The sequence below is a fragment of the Heloderma suspectum genome, chromosome 1, assembly GCF_057233095.1.
Source record: "Heloderma suspectum isolate Gila_16-S chromosome 1, 16-S_ref, whole genome shotgun sequence".
Classification (NCBI taxonomy): Eukaryota; Metazoa; Chordata; class Lepidosauria; order Squamata; family Helodermatidae; genus Heloderma; species Heloderma suspectum.
In genome coordinates, this window is record NC_139458.1 from 82,936,840 (window position 1) to 82,959,598 (window position 22,759).

The 22,759-nt window shown below is 45.6% G+C and overlaps 1 protein-coding gene across 1 annotated transcript in view; it reads right to left on the reverse strand.

Annotated features, from left to right (window-relative positions):
- CREB3L1 (cAMP responsive element binding protein 3 like 1) overlaps positions 1 to 22,759 on the reverse strand; it is a 127,275-nt gene that overhangs the window by 24,596 nt on the left and 79,920 nt on the right. The window contains exons 3-6 of the mRNA XM_084850402.1: positions 16,077 to 16,237; positions 12,008 to 12,086; positions 4,241 to 4,398; positions 2,909 to 3,058 (exon numbers count right to left, since the gene is read on the reverse strand). Of these exons, the coding sequence (XP_084706528.1) occupies positions 2,909 to 3,058; positions 4,241 to 4,398; positions 12,008 to 12,086; positions 16,077 to 16,237 (548 nt within the window). The remainder of the gene's footprint in view (positions 1 to 2,908; positions 3,059 to 4,240; positions 4,399 to 12,007; positions 12,087 to 16,076; positions 16,238 to 22,759) is intronic.

Consider the following 22,759-nt stretch of genomic DNA (forward strand, 5'->3'; position numbering starts at 1 on the left):
CTGTTTATCGACCATATATCGGTTGGTAGGTCACAATCTGGAGACTTTAGTAGAGTACACATTTTACATGCATATGGTTCCAGATTCAACCCCAGTTTAAAAGAAAAAGACATCTGGTTGAGGCCTGGGGCAGGGGGTTGTTTTTAGCCAGAGCAAAGAAAAATGGACTAGATTGACCAGTGGTCAAGGAGGATAAGGGTATTTCACAGAGGATAAGGCTATCAATGGCTACTAGTCATGATGGTTATATATTACCCTCCAGTATCAGAGGCAGTATGCCCCTGTTTACCAATTGCTGAGGAACATGAGTAGGAGGGAGCTATTGCACTCCTGTCCTGTTTGTGGGCTTCTCAAGAGGCATCTGGATGGTCACTGTGGGAAAGGCTAGTGGACTACATAGGCCTTTCGTCTGATCCAGCACGGATGTTCTTCACATACTAATGGTGTAAGGGATCTGAGCGCTTGCTTTACATGCAAACAATCCCAGATCTAGTTCCTGACATAGAGAGCCACCGCCAGCCAGAATAGACAATCCTGGGTTAGATAAACCAGTATTTTGACTCAGTATAAGGCCGATTCATATGTTATATATTAAAATGGATTGTCAACCCATATTCATGTTCTTGGAGTTGAACCATCCCCCTGTGGGCATCCTCCTTTCATAGGACTGGGCCCCAATCTTAAACATTTGCTCTGGGATATCTGCTGTTCTGCCTGAACGCCATCATCAAGTTCCCACAAGATCAGCATAATACAGTGTTTTGTGAGTTGTGCTAGCATCCTATTTTAAGCCCCTGTATGTCGATGAATCACGCTTATGTTACAATAAGAATGCAAATCAGCTTGTAGACAACGTCTATGACTTCACTTCTTTGTGGATCAGAATTTCCAAAGCCAGCTGAATCATTTTACATGATTACTGTATCTTGTCCTGAAGAATATCTCTGAGTCACAACAGGAGACTCATGCATATTGTGGGTTCTTAATATGGGAGCTCACATTTGGTGGGGACCCACAATTAGTATTTAGTATTTAATAACAATTTGCAGACAATAGCTTGCTCATTCACTTGGGCATGAAACAATTCCTTCCAGGCAATTAGCTGACGAGACTAACCATTCACATTGCCCATTATGTAAACAAAGCTACAGGTGAGTAGGTGGTACACTGCAAACATTTTTTGGTGGAGTGGTAAACTTATACTTACCTTCAAGGCTGATTTAATATTTTAATACATTAATATAGGAAGGGGGCAAGCGTGGGGAGAAGAGCCTTCTAGGGTTCTAAATTCTGCAATTAGAAGGCCCAAGTGGTGTCATCACATGAAATAATGCAAATGGATATCAAAGCTGTTGATTTCTCTAATTTATCTCAGGAATTTTATGAACAGTGTTAGTAGTATATATTGGTGGTATGATATGTTGGTGAGGAGTAGGCAACTGCGAGGAAGGGATGAATAAAGTATGAGGGGAGGGCAGTGAGGAGCAACACATGAATCCGGTTGGATAGAAGAAGAGGCTGAGGGACTAAGAGTAGGGAAAGAGTGGGTGCTTCCAGACTGAGGGCTCCTCGTGCTGCCAATCCAAAGACACCGTGCAGCTATTCCATCTTTTCCTCCTTACTGGAATTTCTGTGGTAGGAGGTATACATATGTAAGATGATGAAGTCTGGATCCCCTATAAAGTTCCGTGGATGAGTCAGGATGATGGTATGATAAGAGCCTCGTCTGGAAGCACCCAGTGACTTTTCAAATGCAGAAGTCCAGTTCTCTGACCCCAACACATCCTTCTAACTTCTGTATCTTAAACGGAGACTGGCCATACATTTTGAGGCTTTCCTCCTCAATCACGTGGGCTGTTATTTGTCTCCTCCTAAGTATTTACACATGTGTTAGACATGAGTATGTCAAGATCCCTGGAATTCATTCATTCATTCATTCAAAGCATTTCTAGCCAGCTCTTCAGTCAAAAGACTCCCAGAGCAGCTTACAAGAATCAACCATCAGACAATCCCTGCCCTCAGGCTCACAATCTAAAATCCACAAGGAAAGGGATGGGGCAGGGGGAGGAAAGCATGGTGGTGAGGCTTGATTGAGTAGCTTCGCTTATCTTGACTCACAGAGGTATTTGTCATCTTGTCCCACTTTTATGACGTTCGTTACTAAGCCCAAGCATGTGTAACTAAAACAACAGCATATTGTTTCCCTGTTTACCCCTGATTCTGCTTCCTTCCCCTTCGTCTGTAGTTTCCCCTGTGCCAAACTTTAGATTTGTACTCTCTAAAGCACCATGCAGACTGATGGCACCCAACCAGGCATAGGCAAAGTGGTGCCCATGGGCCCTAAATTGCCCCCAAACACCTTTCTTGGCGACTGTCATGGTGCCTGACCCGTCCCACTCTTACATTTTCTTACCAGCAACTGGGATTGCTGTGCAGTAGGTTTCTGTTGGTGCTAAAAACTCTGGGTTCAAAGAAGTTGTTTAGTGTGTTGGGGCTCAGACCCCACCTCTGCCTTGTGCACAGGCTTTGGGGCAGGTTATCCTTTGTCCTTTGCCATGCCTTCCATGGCAGCCATTTTGTGGCAGTGCCCAGAACAGTTTCTTAAATTGCCAAATGTGCCGACAGACCAAAAAGGTTGCCTACCCCTGCACTAAGATAGGCATTCAAGAATTATAATGTTGGAAGTGACCTTGATATTGGTGTAGATTTCCTCCTCCAGGTTCTAGACCCCTCCCCCAAAGTTTATGGCAGTATGCAAAGCCTTACTACAATACTTTAATTTTACCAGATGAATAGTGAACATAAAAGGCAAGAAATTAAAGATGCATGCTTACATAAATCTCACATGCACGCGCGCGCACATAGGCACACAGAGTCCTGAGGTCTCCTATACAGTGGAATTTCAGACCTTATTCTTGATCTTTCGTCTAACTCTCTTCAGTGCTTTCTCCTCTGCTTTGGTGAGAGGCAACTTGGTCGGGATGGGATAGCCCTCAGCGATTAGGGTACGTTTCTCCTCCTCCGTTAGGAGCAGGGGTCCTGAAGTCCCTTGTAACTTCTGTAAGGGAGAAGAAATCGCCAATGTTTTCAGAATATCCGCCAACAATCCCACATGAAACTTCTCTGTGCAAAAAACCTTGTCAAAGGTTTTCATTGCAAAGACAGGGAGGGTAAGGACTGAGAGAGGGAAGGAGATTCCTGGTGACACACCCAATGAATGCCTTCACTCGGTATGGGCTTATCTGCGCATTCAAGTGTTAACAGTCCTCAAAGCATTCCACCCATATCACCATCCCCAATCATTGTAGTACTGCTGAAATGTTGTGGTATTATACCGCTTAAGGAAAAAACAGCACTCCTTGTACCCACAGTCCTCAACCATAGTACTCTAGGGGCAGGGTGGATTGGAAGATAGAGCATTTTATTTTTTTCCCTTGGGAGTTTCATAGCACTCCACTCTGCACTAAACACAAACAAGGGACTTATGGCACCTTAAAAATATATATCAGCCTTCCCAATCTGGTGGCCTCCAGATGACCTCAGTTCCCACCAGTCCCACCAGCATGGTCAATGTTCAGGAATGCTGAGAGTTGTAGTTCAAAACATCTAGATGGCACCTGGTTGGGGAAGACTGATCTATAGATAGATAGATGTTAAGCAGATGCAGATAGATACATCTGCCAACTTAATACCAGAGTTAAGATTAGCTCATGCTGGCTTAAGCTCCACAAAGCCAGGAAATGGGAAGTTAAGACTAACGCCTTAACAGAGATGCCCTGAGATCAGTGATAAAGTTGTGCAATGCAACAAATTGTGCTTGCTTACAACTTATTCTCCATGCACCCACACTTTTTCTTGGTCTTTCAGGACCAAATCCAGATGGGGAAGATGGAGTGCCTGGAACCAGCAAGGATGACCCACTGGTCACGTATTGTCTTATGAAGCATCTGCAGTCCAACACATCTGGAGGGCACCAAGATTGGGAAGGCTGATTTAACACCCCTGCTCTATATAATCCTGATTTCTGGAATGGGTTATGAATGATTCCAGTGTCACAGTCCTGATCTGTAGCAAACTGTGGTTGTGCCAGTCCTGGGAACGCCAAACTGTAAGTACATGAAGAAGTGTTACATTTCCACCTTACGCAAGGTGTCTGTCTGCAAAGAGACACACGGAAGCTCATGCTGCGAGCAAGGGAGTCTCTCCTTGTTAGTACATGAGCCCCCTTTTGCTTGCTTACATGTGGTGCTGTGAGGAGGGGTGAAGAAGAGATGGCTGTGGAGGAGCGAGCAGTAGGGCGGGCTGGGCTGGAGGGAGGCAGAGACCTTGGGCTCTGAGATCCGTCACTGTCACTGCCATGGCTGCTGGGAGGAGTAGGCGGCATCTGCACCAGGTCATCTAACGTGGGAGATACAGAGAGGAAGTTAGCAGCAGCACACTGAGTCATTCATGGACGGCGACAGAGAAAAAGCTATTTGATGGCGAGGAATGGAAAAGAAGCGTGTCTAGGTGAGACAGAAGCATGGAAGGGAGCATCCTGACTGGGGATCTACCCAGTAGCAAAGAGGCAGCACACCTTAGGAGAAATAGCTGTGAAACTCACGAACGATTATATGAAGACACCAGTGCTAAGAAGTACATTGATCACACTGACATAGGTTTCTAGATGAAGCAGAGTTGCATGGAGCTGGGACTGGTCTTGTGAGCTCTGGCAGGGACTATGAATCAAGGTTCATTAGGGGTGTTATAGTTCAGTGGTAGAGCACATACGCCATTATCTCCGATGCAGAATGTCCTAGCTTCACTTCCTGGCATCACCAGCTAAAAGGCTTTCCTCTGACAAGACCAGGGGGAGTTGCTGCCAGTCAAAGCAAACACAACTGTTTCAGAGGGGCCAATGGCCTGACCTAACATAAGGCAGCTCACTGTAATGGGGTGACCTTGGTATGACTCAGCGTATTAGTTTTGTTTATACCAAGGTCTTAAACGGTGGACACAGCTGGAACGGGAAGATATGCTAACAGCACAGGATAGAGTGTCTGTTGCCTTTGGACATAACATGCAGCTTGGCTCGCTTGCTTGATTCCTCTGGAGCTAATTATTTTGCTTCCACCATTGTGCTATGTTGTTGCTCCTTGGGATATACGATGATCTGGACTGTGTAGTATGATATGCTAGGGAGCTGAAAGATAAATATGGAGGGGTCTTGGTGGAGGGGTTTGGACTTGTTTACAAATGAATACAAGTGGAGGGTTTTTTTAAAAAAAAAACACATTTTGAGACAGCAGAAAGTCCGCATTTTGGCTTTTGATTTAGGTTGCAGTAGAAGAGCTGTGCTAGATCAGGCCAAAGGCCCATCTAGTCCAACATTCTGTTCCCATAGTGGCAAGCCAGATGCCTATGGGAAGTCCGTAAGCAGGACATGTGTACAACAGCACCCTCCCTCTCATGCTCCCCAGCAACTGGCTAACATGGGCAGACTGCCTCTGATGCCAGAGATAATATATATAGCCCTCGTGGCAAGTAGCCATTGATAGGCCTATCCTCCATGAATTTGCCTAATCTCCTTTTAAAGCCCTCCACATTTGGTGGGCACTGCTACATCTTATGGGAGTGAATCCCATGGTTTAACCATGAGCTCTGTGAAGAAGTCCTTCCTTTTATCTGTCCTGAATCTCCCACCATTTAGCTTCATTGGAGGAGCCAGGATTCTAATATTATAAGGGAGGAAGAAAAATGTCTCCCTATCCACTTTCTCCAAACAAGGCATAATTTTATGTATCTTTATCATATCCCCCTTATTCCCCTTTTTTTCTAAAAAAAAAAAAGCAAAAAAAAAGCCCCAAATGTTGTAACCTTCCCTCATAGGGGAGTTGCTCCAGCCCACTGACATTTTGATTGCCCTTTTCTGCCCTTTCCAACTCTACAATGTAATTTTTGAAGTGTGATAACCAGAAATGTGCACAGTATTCCAGGTGTGCTTGCACCATGGGTTTGTATAAAGGCAGTATGATACTGGCAGTTTTATTTTCAATTCTTTTCTTAATGATCCCCAACATGGAATATGCCTTTTTCATAGCAGCTACACACTGGACCAACATTTTCATTGAGCTGTCCACCACAACCCCAAGATCCCTTTCTTGGTCAGTCACTGCCAGCTCAGACCCCAACACAGTATACATGGTTAGGATTTTTTTGTCCATTGTGCATCACTTTTCAGTGCTTACACTGAACTACATTTTCAATTTTAATGTCCATTAGAGAAAACCTTTTGGAGCTCTTCACAATCCCTTTTTATTTGAACCACCCTAAATAATTTGGCCCTGACTGCTCATTGGAAGGACAGATACTGAAGCTCAAATATTTTGGCCACCTAATGCGAAGAGAAAACTCCCTGGAAAAGACCCTGATGCTGGGAACGATTGAAGGCAAAAGGAGAAGGGGACGGCAGAGGATGAGATGGCTAGATAGCATCACCGATGCAATGAATATGAACTTGAGCACACTCCGGGAGAGAGCAGAGGACAGGAAGGCCTGGCGTGCTGTGGTCCATGCAGTCATGAAGAATCGGACACAACTTAACGACTGAACAACAAAATAATTTGGTGTCATCAGCAAACTTGGCCACCTCACTGCTCAACCCTAATCCCGGATAATTTATAAAGAAGTTAAAAAGCACTGGTCCCAGTACATATCCTTGGGAGAACCTACTGTTTATATCCTTCCATTGTGAGAACTGACCATTTATTCCTCCTCTCTGCTTCCTTAACCAGTTACGGATCATAAGAGGACCACTCCTCTTACCCCTTGGCTGGTGTTTGCTCAGGAGGCTTTGGTGAGGGGCTTTGGTGAGGGGCTTTACCTGGACTTTTGGAAGTCCAGGTAAACAATGTCTACTGGATCACCCCTGACCACATGATTTTATTGACATTCACAAAGAACTCTAAAATGTTAGTCAGACAAGACATACCTTGCAGAAGCCATGTTGATTCTTTTTCAGTGGAGCTTCTCCTTCCACATGCTTGATAATTTTATCTTTAATAACATCCCTGGCAACATCTTAAAGTAGGAGCTGAACTTCTGCCTTGGGTCTAAAATAGGATGGTGGCAGCACTGGGGGGCGGGGGGGGGGACTGAGTCAGGCAGGCAACAGCAAAATCTTCAAGAAACCTTCAAGAACTCCCACCCATCTTGAGCTTCTTTCACCATTAGTATACCTAGCTTTGGAATCCTACCTAACATTTCTCTGAGCTTATTAAAATTAACTTTCCTAAAATCCAAGGCACAATTCAAGGTACACATCTGACTCATCATGCTCATCACTGGCTTTCCATAAGATGATGGATTCCAGCATTATACGGTCACTTTCCCCAAAGTTCCTGCTACATTAATCTCAGTGAGAAAATCTTATCTCTTGATTATGATCAGGTCAAGGATAGCTGATCCCCTCATTTCTTCCTCACTTTCTGAAAAAGGAACTTGTCAGCAGGGCATATCAGGAATTTGCTGGCGATAACATGTTTACTGGAATTTGTCTCCCAGCAGGTATCAGGGTAGTTGAAGTCCCCTGTTACTGCTAATTCATGCTTCCCTGGAAGTTAATACTTGCAATTTGTTCCAGGTAAACATAATTCACATCCTGTCCTTGGTTTGGCAGTTTGTAGTAGACTGACTGCAATGGTTGTGTTTTATTTCTTTTTCCATTTATTTTTACCCACTTGCTCTCCACAGAGCTAGCCTGTTCACTATCTTGAATTTCTGTGCAGGTGTACCCATTTCTGACCTATAACATTACTCCCCCTTCCTTTCTGTTGCATCTATTCCTTTTTGAACAAGCTACATCCTTCAATTGCTGCATTCCAGTCATGGGAGTTTCTCCACCAAGTCTTTTGAAACATACTCCCAGGTACCGCTTGCCAGAACCTGGATTTGCTAGCTGCTGCCTCTCCAGTATGAACACCTAGTTCCTGGACCATTAAGGGAAGATGGTGGACTTGGTAATGGCTACATTACAAAGAAAGCCTGTTTTGTTGGGATAAATAATGAGCCAAGCATTGAAGAGGGCCTAATATTTTATGTGAAATATTGTTTGCTTCCTTGAATATGAGTGTCTAGTGCCTCGGAGGGATATTACATTTTGAAAGTAAATAAATAAGTATGCTCATGTGTGCTAAGCAGACCCCTTTGTGGTGTTTTAGCAACTGCCAAGCTGCATTCTTGATGTCATTATCCTTCCGGAAACAAATCTCACATCCTCTACGGTGATACCAGACACACAGAAAACTGGCATCCTACACTAATATCCTTCCTATAACTTGTTACAAAAAGCTAAAAAATGCTTGCTGGGTTTCCAAATAAGGGCTGCTGGAAGTGGGCAAACTTTTACAGACTTTGCTGAGAACACTGCCATCTCTACAACTTAAATAAACTGCTGCAGATCTTTGCAAGGTGCTCGGATATGGTAACGGTGGGCATTTACAAGGATTATCATTTAAGGAAGAACATTTCTAAGTCGGATAGGCGACTGGCAGCTTGTTGTATGTAAATATGCCTTCCAGCATGCAAGACAGGCAAACACATGCACATCATGCAGGGCCAGCAGAAGACAATGCACCCCCTGAAGCAGGCAGACCTGCCTCCACCTCCACCTCCACCTCCACCTCTCACCCCACCCTTAGGCTTGCCTTTTAAAAATTATTTTGCTGCTCTACTATTCACCACAGCATGGTGCCCTCAGGCTTTACAGAGCAATCTCACGACCCCAATGCCATGCTCTGCCATAGAAGTCCTTTCTTGGAGTGAGGCATTGTGGGTGAGAAGGCCCAAAGGGTGCCTCTGCTGCTGCCACTTTGCCATGATGGCAGCGGTGTTGAATGGGGTACGGCTACCCTTGAAAGACCAGGTCTGTAGCCTGGGGGTCATTTTAAATGCCCACTGTCCATGGAGGCTCAGGTGTCAGCTATGAGCCGGGCAGCGCTGTACCAACTCCATTTGATACGGCAGCTGCACCCCTACCTTCCCGACCATCTGCTCCCATCGGTAGTATGGGCCCCGGTCTCCTCTCGTCTAGACTACTGTAATGCACTCTACGTGGGGTTACCCTTGAAAATGGTTCGGAAGCTGCAGCTGGTGCAGAACACAGCGGCTCACCTGATTAAAGGGAGCCGCCGGCATGATCACATCATTCTGGTGCTGAAGGAGTTGTTGTCGGGATTCCTTTTCGTCCCTGCTGAACTTCAATAGCCAAATCAAAACACAGACAAGAGGCTTCTATCCACAGCTCTTTAATCCTTTTACTTCAATGGGTCATACAGATGCAAATTGTCAGTGACTCACAGTCTACAAAGAAAATGCCTTCAGGGAGTTCAAAGGGAAGCTACGAAGGTTGAAAGTTGCCCACCATTTGAGAAAAGGTGGGTATGCTACCCTAACTTAAGGGGTGGGAGGGATCTCCCTCTGTTTCATGAGGTCTCTACGCGTAGCTGTTCTCACCAGGCCAATCGGGCGGATCGCCTCAGCTCCGCCCCTGCCATCTCTCTCTTGGCTCTGCGTCTGTGCCTGGTGTCTTAAGAATTCAGGCACTCCACGCCCCACCTCTCCCTGTTCCTATCTCTCACAGGGGTGTGTGAAGAGAGGTCCTCTCCGTCCAGCTGGACTATTTAAACCTGAGGAGTCTGTCTCTTCCTGTCTGGAAGATTCTGGGAAAGTTCCTCCCTCACATTTTGCGGTTCCTCTTCAGAATCTGAGCTACTCTGCCACTGCCAATGCTCAGAGGCACCCCTGACAGTTGCTCTGGCTACCAGTTGTTTTCCGGACCAAATTCAAGGTGTTGGCTTTGACCATTAAAACCCTATATGGTTCTGGCCCAGTCTATCTCAAGGAACACGTCCAGCAACACCAGACAGGCCACTCAACAAGATCAGCCTTGGATGGCCTTCTCTCTGCCACCATCAGCCAGGACAGCTAGGCTGGTGAGGACGAGGGAGAGGGCCTTCTCTGTGGTGGCCCCCACTCTGTAGAACTCCCTCCCTAGGGAACTCCGCCATGCCCCCTCTTTAATGAGCTTCCACCACATGCTGAAAACTTGGTTGTTTAGGTGGGCATTGGGGTGGGTAGTGGCAGAAAGCGAAGAGGATCTAAAGAGCCTCTTGTTGAGGGTGAAAGTGGAGAGGGCAAAAGCTGGTTTGAAACTCAACATTAAAAAAACAAAGATCATGGCACCTGGCCCCATCACTTCCTGGCATATAGAAGGGGAAGAAATGGAAGCAGTGACAGATTTTATTTTCTTGGGCTCCAAGATCACCACAGACGGTGACTGTAGCCATGAAATTAAAAGATGCTTGCTTCTTGGGAGGAAAGCTATGGCAAACCTACACAGCCTAGTAAGAAGCAGAGACATCACCTTGCTGACAAAGGTCCGTCTAATCAAAGCTATGGTTTTCCCAGTAGTAATGTATGGCTGTGAGAGCTGGACTATAAGGAAGGCTGAGCGCCGAAGAACTGATGCTTTCGAACTGTGGTGCTGGAGAAGACTCTTACGAGTCCCCTGGACTGCAAGGAGGTCAAAGCAGTCCATCCTAAAGGAAATCAACCCTGAGTGCTCATTGGAAGGACAGATACTGAAGCTGAAGCTCAAATATTTTGGCCACCTAATGCGAAGAGAAAACTCACTGGAAAAGACCCTGATGCTGGGAAAGATTGAAGGCAAAAGGAGAAGGGGACAGCAGAGGATGAGATGGCTAGATAGCATCACCAATGCAATGAATATGAACTTGAGCACGCTCCGGGAGAGAGCGGAGGACAGGAAGGCCTGGCGTGCTATGGTCCATGGGGTCATGAAGAGTTGGACACGACTTAACGACTGAGCAACAAAAGGGAAATTTTAGAAAATGATGTTTTAATGTGTAATTTTATTGTTTTTAAACTGTTTGTATTATTGTACATCGCCCAGAGTGGCCAGGTGACCAGCTGGATGGTCGATTAAGAAATCAAACAAACAAACATAAATATTGTTTGAAGTAACTTTAAAGTTCAAAAGTAATTTTGAATACTATTTGCCTCTTGCATGTCAAAGTGGCAGTGGCACAGGCGCTCTCCAGGCCCACCTCTCCCATAGTGCCTCACTCTGAAGAAGGACCTTTCCTCAAAACATGCCACAAGGCATGGCGTGGGCAGTCTAGGGAGCTCCACAGCCTGCTGATTTCTTGCAGTGGCAAATCCTGATCTAAAGCAGCAACAGCAGTAGTGGCAGGCACTCCATGGCAGGCAGACGAAAGGTCAGCAGCAGAAGCCAGCCAGCCAATTAGCCAGGTGGATGTGAATGTGGCAGCGGCAGCTGGCAATGCAATCCAAGCAGCGGGTAGGCAAGGGGCTCATCCCCAATCCACTGTTCCCCCCTGACCTGCCGCCTAAGGCAAGGGTCTCATCCTGCCTCATGGGTGAGCTGGCTCCAATCTGGATTCATAGATATTGAACGCACGCCAGCTGCGTCTAAGGACAGGAGCTGCGAACCCTGAACCTACTCAAAACTCACCACGCACAGCCAGCAGAATCATGAAAGCAATAACAGCCTGGATGGCAAAATTATATCCAGAGAACTCAAGAACTTTCATTACTCAATTTTTAAAAATCAGCAAGCAGATAAGCCCTGTTAACAATGATTTCTTGCATTCTCCTTAAGTCAATTTAGAGTTATATAATGACATCCCAGGTCTACATGGCTGATCAATTTTGAAATTTGGATCTGGTGATGCTCACAAGTAACAGATAGTTATGTAAATGCTACTTATACATGCTCTTGCCTTGATCTGTATTGATTAGAAGTGAATCCCATACATCCAGAGAAAACACATAGCCCTCTTCACAGTGTCCATCACACCTGAGTAACCTGGTTTGGGTGCTTGTACAAATGAGCTGGAGGGAGGATCCTCTGCAATGGATCATTCTTTCATAATGAAGGATATGAGGCTGGAGAGCCAGTGAAAGCTAGATGAGTCTATCCTCTTACCTGTAGGCACATTTAGAAACTGGTTCACCTCTCTGGGTTCAGCTTTGATTACAGGTTGGGGTGTCATTTCTATGGGAGCCTGTAAAAGAATACAGATATGGAGCACTTTGATTTCTCAGAGGCAATTCATGCCTGACTTTGGCCTAACCTCCCCTGCAGATTAACTGGTTTCTTTACCATGCAGTGTAGGCTTACATCACTCACAAGGCACCAACGCTTTGTGCTGTCTCTTGTCTCTTGCTTCTTGGTGTTCCTGGGTCAAAACACACAACCTGGGTTCATCCTGAGACAATCTGACTGTGCACCAGTGTGGTGTGACTTCTGTCACCAGCCCAGGCCTCACCTAGGCCTACATGTCTTTTTCTACTGGTGAAATTCTGTGGCACTGATAGACACCGACAGCAGTGGGTTGAATTTTCTCTTTCCTACAAGAGAGTGCCACTAACGTATCCATGAGGCATGGAAAGTAGGAAGGAACTCTGAGGGATTAGAATTGTGAGATACTATGGTATTCAAGCCAGGAGCCCTGCGGGTCAAGCATTGATACCATCTGGGCCTCTGGTCAGAAGGGAGAACTGCAGGCAATCCAAGCTGGGGCGCTAACACCAGAGGCCAGAATCCTCTAGAGAGTCAAGTGATCCTGAATCCTGTGCTACTGCCTGGTACAGAGTTCCAAAGTGTGCTATGTTTCTTCATTCTGGGCAATTTGCCACTGAAGGAAGCCAGTAGGTAGAGTGGCCCTGTGTCCTAATTTACAGAGGACAGTCCTCTATTTGAAGGCATCCCCTGTTTGAAGGACCGTCCAGTCCAAGTCCCACTTAAAGGTAAATAACCATAAGAAGAGGCAGCAGGGGCCTTAATGTTGCTGATCAACAGCTAACACATGGACAGCAGACTGAGCAGGCAGACACACAGGTCATCTGGTCACAGTTTTCCCCACTATGGTGAGATGTTTATTTCTATTTAAATTATAGTAATTATTTGTAAATGCGCATCTATAGATGAACATTAGCACGTGCAAATCTTTTACAGATTAGTGCTTGCTTTGTCCTTTTGTGTGTGGGGGTGATGCATAAGTAGCCACCCTATCAGTAAGATATCCCTTTGCACGTCCAGACTGGCTCCTTGCCTGCCTGCTGCCTCTCCAGGCATTGGGGGCTGGACTTTGTCAGCACTTGCTCCTTGTCCATGCAAAGCCTGTGCTCTGCCACTGAGCTGTGACCCCTTCCAGATGCATGCTAGAGTGCAGAAGCTGCAGGACACTCGTGGCTAAGCCATCTTCAACCAGCACTCACCTGGAATAAAGCTTGTAGTGTCTACCACCATGCCCTATGATTGCAGCCACATCCTTTCTAGCTTTTCCTCTGCCCCTTTGGTGATCTAGAGATGGTCCCCCAATCTTCCTGTTCTACCTTTTCTTATCTACTTGAATATTGAGGCAAGCAGAAACCTCCTTTTTCATCCAGGGAAGACACCATCCAAAACAGGAATGTGTTTGCCAAGGGAGAATGAGCATCATGCAGGTGTGCTATATAAGCGCATTGCACAGGTGGCATTTCCATGGTGGACAGAGTCACCTTTGCTGTTACCTCCTCTCCTCTCCAGTCCCTAAAAAGGTCCAATTAAACTTTTCCTCCAGATCCCAAAGAGAAGCCTTTCTTTCGCCTGCTGTAATTTGAGCAGGCTGTATTTGCACAGGGCTTTGAAGATACAGAATACCCTCTACTGTTCACCGGACTTTTTGCAGGGCCACTCAACAGCTGTTTCTGATCAAATGAAATGAAGAGTTAACATGAAGAGCACTTTATTCCCAACTGCTCCAATGTGTTTGATCCTCTCTTATCAGCTTTCCTATCCCACCAAATGCCAGAGAAAGAGAGAGAGAGAGGGAGAGAGAGAGAGAAATTTGTAAAACATTAAGCAGATATATTTCACACAGCCTCAGTCTGTAAACACAGCTTTGAGGGGTGAACTTGGTCTGGCTGTCAAACACACACATCGTATGAATCTGCATTTGTATGCAGCGAGTTCAGGCTGAATAAACAGAGATGGAAGTTTGTGTACATGCTTGGCTTGAGTCACTGTCTTGTTTCGTACACCACAAGTTGAAGGAAGAAAACACATATTAGACTTTGTCGCCATGGGAGATCTCACTTCAAAGGGGTCAGCCGGAAGGTTGTAGGCAATGTGAGAGAGAGCTGCTTCTGACCTTCCAAACTGACCTGTGCATAGTAAGTGGGGTCTCAATGCACCCTTTACCAGCCTCAGACCCTTTGATTTGCCCTACCCTGTTGACCTCTAGCCCCAGACAAGTCTATAAATATCCACACTATTCTAAACACAGAGCTTCAACTATTGGGTGGTATAGAAACAAACAAACAAACAAACAAACACCTCTGAAAACATCCCCATAGCAGCAAATCTCAGTGGTGGGGGTGGGGCAATTAGTAGCATTTAGGGCACTCCTTTAAGCATGTACTTTGAGTATTACTTTGGGTCACATTCCAATTCACCCAAATGTGAACAGGAAACTAACCCCTAAGAACCCAGGGAGGAGGTGTTGAATGACTAGGACCCTGGCAAAAGGGGGTATTTTGGAAACTGTTCTTAGGGCTCTGAGATCACGGTACTTTCATTCCCGTTGGTTTTACTTTGGCTTTACGTGCTGGCGTGTTTTTTACTCTTTGCAGCTGATTTCATCTTCTTGTTCTTATTCACTGATTTATTGTTTGTATTTTATGTTTTTAATGTATTGAACACCACCCAGACAACTTGGGTTACTGGGTAGTTTAAAAGCACAATCAATCAGTCAATCAATCAATTGATGTTGTTGGTTGGAAGAATTTGGGCACCTCCAACCAGCATGGTGCAACCAGCCACTCTCCCACTGGCCTCTCCCAATGGGAAAGGCTGGCAGGGGAGGGGGGTTGTTGGATAACTCTGGTTGAAAACACTCAGGATGCCTCCGACCAGCATCATCAACCAGCAGAAGAGAAAACTGCAGTGAAGCTGAGAAGGAAGGGGTGGGGCCAAGGAGGAGAGGCCACTGGCGAGATGAAAAGGCACCGTGACCGGAGGTTCTCCATCTCTGTGCTTATTGATGGCATTGAGGGAAGTTGAATATAATGCTGAATACAGCACACTCCCTTGAAATCTATACTTTATATATAAACCAAATGGCTTCCAAGAGAAAGGGCTCACATATGAAGGCCAGCCCAACATGCCAAAACAGAGACAAAGCTTGGTCGAACATCTCATGGTAATCTTAGCACCTTGAATGCTGCCCTGGATTTATGATGTTTGGAGAAGCAGCTTTGAAACGTCACCAGCAGAAAGGCTCTGCATTTTGAAGAAACAAGGCAAGTAGGAAGAAACATCAGCTCAACAGAAAAAGAGCTTTCCTTTAGCAGAATCACTACTAAAGGATTAAATGGTAGATGACACACAGATTGTGTCTTCTTTTGGAAACTGGGCAAACTTGTAATTATTGAATCCATTCCATTGTAGAATGGAAGCTTACAAGTTCGCTGTTGTACCTCAGCATCACCCAGATGGCAGCTGCCCTCCGTAACTCACTTAACAGTGTAATGCTAAACCTAGAAACAAGGGGGTCAGTTAACCTCTAGGAAGGGGTACCAACGAGTGCAGGTGTTTTGTTGTACAGTTTCTATTTTGGACTGTATTTTGCCACTTGCACTCATCATACCAATCCTATCTACCATTTGGATGAGCAGCAAGATAGCACAGTCCCCATGGGGGCAGCCTGCACATTGCAAGCATAGGTTTCCAGAGCCAGCATGTTGTGCTCAGCACTCAAACAACACTCCATCCAGAAATGCCTTCAGTGTCCTCTTTTCTCTGCTTAACTTTTAAAAAGCAAGCTCATAGCTATTCCAAAGCAGCAATGACTAAAATAAGAAATAGTTAGCTATTGATGTTATCATTTATCTTCCATCTCACAACGGCCCTTTCATTTAGAAAGAAGGGCTTGAAGCAAACCTAAGTGGCACCAAAACGTGAAGTTTGGATGCTCTGATTATCACAGGCATAACAAGTGCAGTGAACTCACCTCTTCAGGGACAGGCAACCTTTGCAGTGGGTTAAGGTTCAACATGGGCACTACGTTAGCTGGCAGTTGGGCCTCTGGAAGTTCTGGCACCATGTTCTGCTCCTGCTTTACCATGATGGAACAGAGCTTGTGCTGGAGGGACCACATACCATTTTCCAGCTCTGAGGGAAAAAAAACCACATTGAAATCAAATTGAACAGAGCTTTATGGAGGTTTAGCAGTATAATGTGTGTATGAGTGTGTGAGTGTGTGTGTGCGCGTGTAAGCGCGCACGCACATGCCCGCCCCCTCCAAATGCCTTCTAATACAAAGGAGAGGCTTCAGTAATGGGCATCTGGATGTTTCTCTTAGATCTAGTAAGCTTTGCAATTAGCACTACTGCTTCAGAAGGGAACACATGTTCTAGTCAACTCTAACAGGGCTAGGTAAGCTGGTGCTCTCCAGATGGTTTGACTACACTTCCCATCAGACCCAGCCAGCATGGCCAATGGTCAAAGATTACAGGAGTTGTAGTCCAAAACATCTGGAAGGCACCAGCTTGCCCACCCCTGCTCTAAAACGTCTTGGTATCTTTCTCCTCAAGAACAGAACTCTGACTAACGTTTAGTTCATCCTTCCCCAGCCTGGTGCTCTCCAGATGTGTTGGACTACAACAGATTCATCACAAAATAAGGATGTTAAACAGGAACAGATGGAGTGTATGATAGGGCTGTTGGGAGGACTGAGCCCATGCACACAAGCCTTAGCTCCTGGAGAAAAGATGTCATACAAATGTGATCCTGTATAGCAGCCTTCCACTTCCAAATGTGTTGGACTACAACTCCCAGCATCCCCCAGCCAGCATGAGTTTGGGGGAAGGTTAGAGAAAGCTGATATCTACCAATAAGAAACTCATTCTCCTTATGTAGCCAAAACAGCACCTCCACATATAAGAGGGAGCAGGTTAGTGGGAACCCAATGATTTGGAGAAGTACAAAACAAAACAAAAAATATGAGAAAAACATAAGGGGAATCCATATATATGTGTGTGCTCAATGAGCGCAGAATGCTGGCTGATGTAGCGGGAGGGGTGTGCGTGATGGAAGGGGTAATGTAATGGAGCATCCTGTCAGATTGCATGGCTGACTGGCTGGAATGCTGAGCAGGAGGACTCCACACTGCAACATTTTGTCACAAGTATATAATTAATCGCATTTATAAGTGCAATTGTCAGCATTTCCCCCTTTTCCCTCCCCATTCCTTTTTCCTTCTGTGTCATCATGACTTTTTAGATTGTAAGTCTGTGGGCAGGGGCTGTCTTGTTTAATTGATTATATGTAAGCCGGTCTAGGAGCCTTTTTGGCTGAGGAGCAGCATTAAAATACTTCAAACAAACAAACAAACAAACAAATAATATAGGAGCCCATAAAGAATCCCCAGCCACCCAGAGAGGAGTTCTCTGGTAATGCAATTCCACGATGCTCCTGCTTTCTTCCATCGTATACCAAGGCCCCGTCTACATGGCACTGCTTTCACCCCCCGCCCCGTCACAACTGTGCAGCATTTCAGCTTCAAAGTGGCTTCTGGTGGTATACACTCGCGGTTCACTGCGCACTTCCCTGACAGACTCTGCCATGCCCTCTTTTTTTGCCATTATACTTAAATGCGCAGCTGTGCAGTCCCGTGAGTGTGGGGGTGCGACACTTCTGTGGCTGTTTTATATGTTAGGGGCTCTGCTGTGTCTATCCGTCCCTCGTTAGGTAAAAAGTGGGTGTTTTGTGCTCCTTCATTTCCATGCCATCTGTTTGTCAGTTCCCCAGCCTGAGATTCTCATGATGGTTCGCACTCACAAGGTGTGAGTGGTACATGCCTACCCATTGCTCTGAAATTGTGGCTGAAGTGATGCTGGTCCTCCCCCAAGACACCCCCCCCCCCGTCCCTTGGGCACTGAGTCCAAACGCAATCATTGCGAAGATACGAAGCTGCAAAAATGTGCAAAACTGTGATTAAATAAATGAAAACATGTCTCTGTGCCTCTGTAACCACGCAGCTGCGAAGGGATGGGGGGAATAAAGGGGCATCACAGAGTGACGCAAGCACTACACATGCCTACAACACGCCCACTGCAAAATGCGAAGTCAGTTTGGGGAAGGGACAGATGGCTTGCTACCATGGGAAACCCACAGCAAACCAAAAACATCACAGCAAAATGCCTCCTTGGAAATCTGCATTTTCTAGGAGAAAATCACAGATGGCTGCATGGCAACTGCGTCGTCTAATCAAAAGGACCTCGACTCGCCCCTGCCCAACAGTAAAAGGCTCATGTAGATGGCCCCCAGGAGGCATACAACCTAAGAGCACTAAGCTAATTTCTGCAGGGCTTAGAACAATGCCAGGTACAGGCCAGACACAGGGCACATATAATGTCATGGTTTAAGGCCACATCTCCCTTTCATTGGGGGTAATAGGCATGGTGTATACCTTTGTCTGCGATGGGCCGGGGCCCCAAATCATGTAATTTAAGCTCTGATTACCATTTTAAGAGATAATAGATACATTCTTGTTTAAGAGATAAACACCATTACCCAGTGATAGAGAAAGCAACCCCCCTTTTTCCATGTTATGGACTGAGAGCCAAGCTAGGGATAATGGTGGCAGACCCTTTTTTCAAATGTACTTCTGCCCTAAACCTATATAAAACAGGAGAAGAGGGGGACTTCAGAACAAAGGGGACATTGGGGTGTGCTAAACCTACCCCAGCTTGGGGACTTAACTGTCACACAGCCTCACTTTCTGTCAGCTGGGTTCATTCCAGCTAGGAGAAAAGTGCCTGGGAGGAGGGACTGTGGAAGAGAAAGCAAGGGGAAGATTGACAAAAAATCTATCTACCTGGGTACTCCTGTTTTCCCTTAAAACAGAACTCTCCTTTGCTTTATACATGATTTTAAAGAGACAGGTCTGACACCATTTTGTCTAGTTTGGGCCCAGGAGCTTTATTTCTAAAGGAGAGATACAGGAATCACATCCTCTGACCTTGTCTTCCAGTGTGAGAGCCAGTGGGATGTGATGGTTAGAGTAGACTATCTTATGCAGCATTTTATGGTTTTAATTGTTGTGAATTGCCCAAAGAGCTTTGGCTATAGGGAGGTACAGAAATTATAGGAGGCTATCGATGGCTACTGGTCCTGATGGCTATATGCTACCTCCAGAATCAAAGGCAGTATGCCTATGTGCACCAGTTGCTGGTGTACATGGGCAGGGTGCTGTTGCACTTATGTCCTGCTTCTGGGTTTCCTGTGGGCAGCTGGTTGGCCACGGTGTGAGCAGAATGCTGGACCAGATGGACCCTTGTTCTGATCCAGCACGGCTCTTCTTATGTTCTTTTGTAATAATTTAAAAAATAAAATATTGGGAAGACATGAGTTCAAGTCTCCATTTAGCCATGAAGCACCCTGGGTGATCCTGGGCCAGTCCCTATCTCTCAGTCTAACCTACCTTGCAGGGTTGTTGTGAGGATAAAAAGGGAAAGAGAAGAGCCATATACACCAGCCTGAGCAACTTGGAAGAAGGGAGGGTTATAAATGTAAGAAATAAATTATCTCCAGCTCTAGATGCATGAGGTCTGGTTGTTGTCAATCACCATGCAGCAGGGGTGCTAGCTGGCTCTGCTTCTGAATGTAATCATCACCCTCATATGCAAAAAAACTCCCCTAACCCTGGACTAATGAATATCTACCCATCACTTTTAAAATGTAGTTCTCTGAAGGTGATGAGAGCCAGTGTGGTATAGTGGTTAGAGCATTGGATCCAGGCTTGGGAATCCGAGTTCAAGTCCCCACTTGGCCATGAAGTTCACTGGGTGACTTTGGGCAGGTCACTGACTCTCAGCCTAACCTACCTCACAGGGTTGTTGTGAGGATAAAATGGGGAGGAAGGGGAACATGTAAACCGCCTCGGCTTCCTTGGGGGAAAGAAGGCTGGTTATAAATGTAATAATACATAAATATGCACACACTTTCTCCACCGCTGTAGTGCACATCTATTCATCCATATGAACCTCCCCATCAACTGACATAATCAGCAGAGGCCTTCTCCATGTGCCATACCCTCAGAGATTAGGCAGGTGGCTACTGGTGAGAGGGACTTTTCTGTGGTGGCACCCAGATGTGGAATTCCCTCCCCAGATATATTTGCATGGCCCCTACTAAATTGTCTATCCCATTTGCCAGAGTGTTTAACAGTAATTAGGTCTCATTGCTGGGGTGGGAACCTATGGCTGGACAATACTTCCCATCATCCCTGACCATTGGCCATGCTGGCCAGGGTTGCTGGGATCTAGAGTCCAATAACATCTGGAGAGCCAGAAAGTACCTCCGTTTTATTTACTTCAGTCATTTTTACTGCTGGCTTGATCTATTTTAGTTGCTTTATTATTTTTAAGAGATGTTTGATCATGCTTTTAGGAATATGCATTCCGGTCTTTTATACTGCAAATGTAGGGAATACAATTCTTAAATAAATAAATAAGTTCTGATTTCTCCTTAAAGAGAAGTGAACAGAAATACCGCCATCTTCCCCCGCCACCCAGCCCCTCCAGTTGACTTTCAATGAGGAGTTGCAGGGCTATCATGAAGAGGTTACGGCATACACTCACTGGCCACCTGCATCACTGATCACCAAAAGTCCTGCCACAGTTCCCCAAACCAAGCAGCCCAGTCTGAGCCTAAGTGTATACCAGAAATACTTAATGTCTGAGAACACAGTGGAATCCAGATGCCAGGTTAGCTCTGGGCCAGGCCTTTCCCTCTCAGACCATCTATCCTGCAGTTCCATCAATGGGGTAATTTGCTACTAGAGTCACCGTTATGTAGTATTTATATAGTGCCAGAAGGGCACTAGACACTTGCTTTCGCTGCTACTATTCATGCAATTAACACCATGCCTAGTTTGGCCCTCAGTCAATGAATTCGGGTATATAGAAGAGGATCCCTGTGAAATTTGAAAGTGAGCATGTGTCAAGCAGGAGCATACATTAAGAAATGGAATGTAAAAGATCCAGGATGGAATAATGTCACCCTGGTCACAGAAATACTGGCTCAACCCCAAAACAGTCTAAAGCCATGTAGCCGTTAGCACACTGCCCATGGAACAGGTTAGCATGCAGTTGTCTATTGGTGCTGCTGACAAAGTCTGTTCCAGACAGGCAAAGGGTGCGCCACGACCCTGAGTCACAAGATCTCATAAAAAAGATTTCTCCCCTGATTGAAATGTAAACAGCTCCCCGAGGGTTTGTGCATTAGGCTGAATTTTATGAAAAAGCATCCTTACATTTCTTTGTCCGTAAAAGAAATGAGGAACTAACTGCACCTAACTGCATGTTACACTCACATATGTGTAACAGAACCTCAATGGTTCTATTTTTGCACGCAGAACTGCTGTGTGTGTGTGTGTGTGTGTGTGTGTGCGGAGTGGGGGGGGGAGATTTAGAGCACAGAAGGAATGGGGGAGGGAAGGTCCCTTAATCCTCTTCCTACCCACCAATTTTCCACTCCAAATCAGCCCTCCAAGTGTCTTACACACACCCACGCACAAGGACAAAACAAACATTACTTTAATTCTGTCTCTAGCTGTTACTTCTTTTGTTCATTTTTACTCTAAAGTAGGTGCAGAGACACCAACCTGGATCTTAAAAAAACAACAACACATCTACCCCCACTCCCAATGTTAGGGCCCTTATCCAAAATGGTGCCCCTGTGACTATTCTAAAGTAAAAATGGGGAGAAGACATAGCTGCTAGACAGATTTAAAGTAATGTCTGCCCCCCGCTCCATTCCAAGAGCAGGTTTGTCCTAGCTCAGGGAGTGGAAGTAGAGATGATGGGCAGGGAAATGGTTATGCACCTCTTCTTCTCCAACTTTTCTCTGCTCTAAATTCCCCTTCCAAGGTGGCTCTTAATTAAAACAAATAAAACAACGAGCACTGGAGCTCAGTTAAATGCATCTGCATGAAATGTGAAATCAACTACTGAGCCTCTTACCTATCAAGGATGCTGGGACTTGAATCAGGAATCGGCTGGGGTGGGCTGGGCCTAGGCCAGTGGGCTACCTCAGATAGGCATTGACACAGAAGGAAATAAGAGTGTGGTTGCAGTTTAACCCCCTGTGACTGGCAGGAAGTGTGATGCCTCGGGATTGGCCAGGTCTTCTATAACTACTGCCTCGGTCTCATACAGCCGTGTAAATGAAGGCAAAAGGCCAGCTTACTGCTTCCATTTTATCACCTCTCACTTACCTATCCAGAGAGTAAATGTTGCTAATTGTGTTTCACTTGTAGTTATTCTGAAAGTACATCCAGATTCAGTGCAAAATTACATGCAATGAAAAAAAGGAAACTGTTATGTTTCTTGCCTCATTCTCTGCTTTTTGTTCCACTTAGCCTGATGAAGAGTTCTGCAGATCACAAAGGTTTGCACATTTTGTGGAATTTTGGATAGTTCCAATACAGGCATTGCCCAACTATGTTATGGTTTCTTTTAAAAAAAGAAACTACTTCAGAAGGCAGGACAGGACAGTGATTGTCCAAGAGTAAGTGAATGCAACATACAGTAGACAGGGAGAGCTTTCAGTGGAGCTCAAGTTATTATGAACCTAAGTGTGGGAAGAATAGAAATTAAAGAGCTATCATAAGAGGTGGATTCTGAGAAG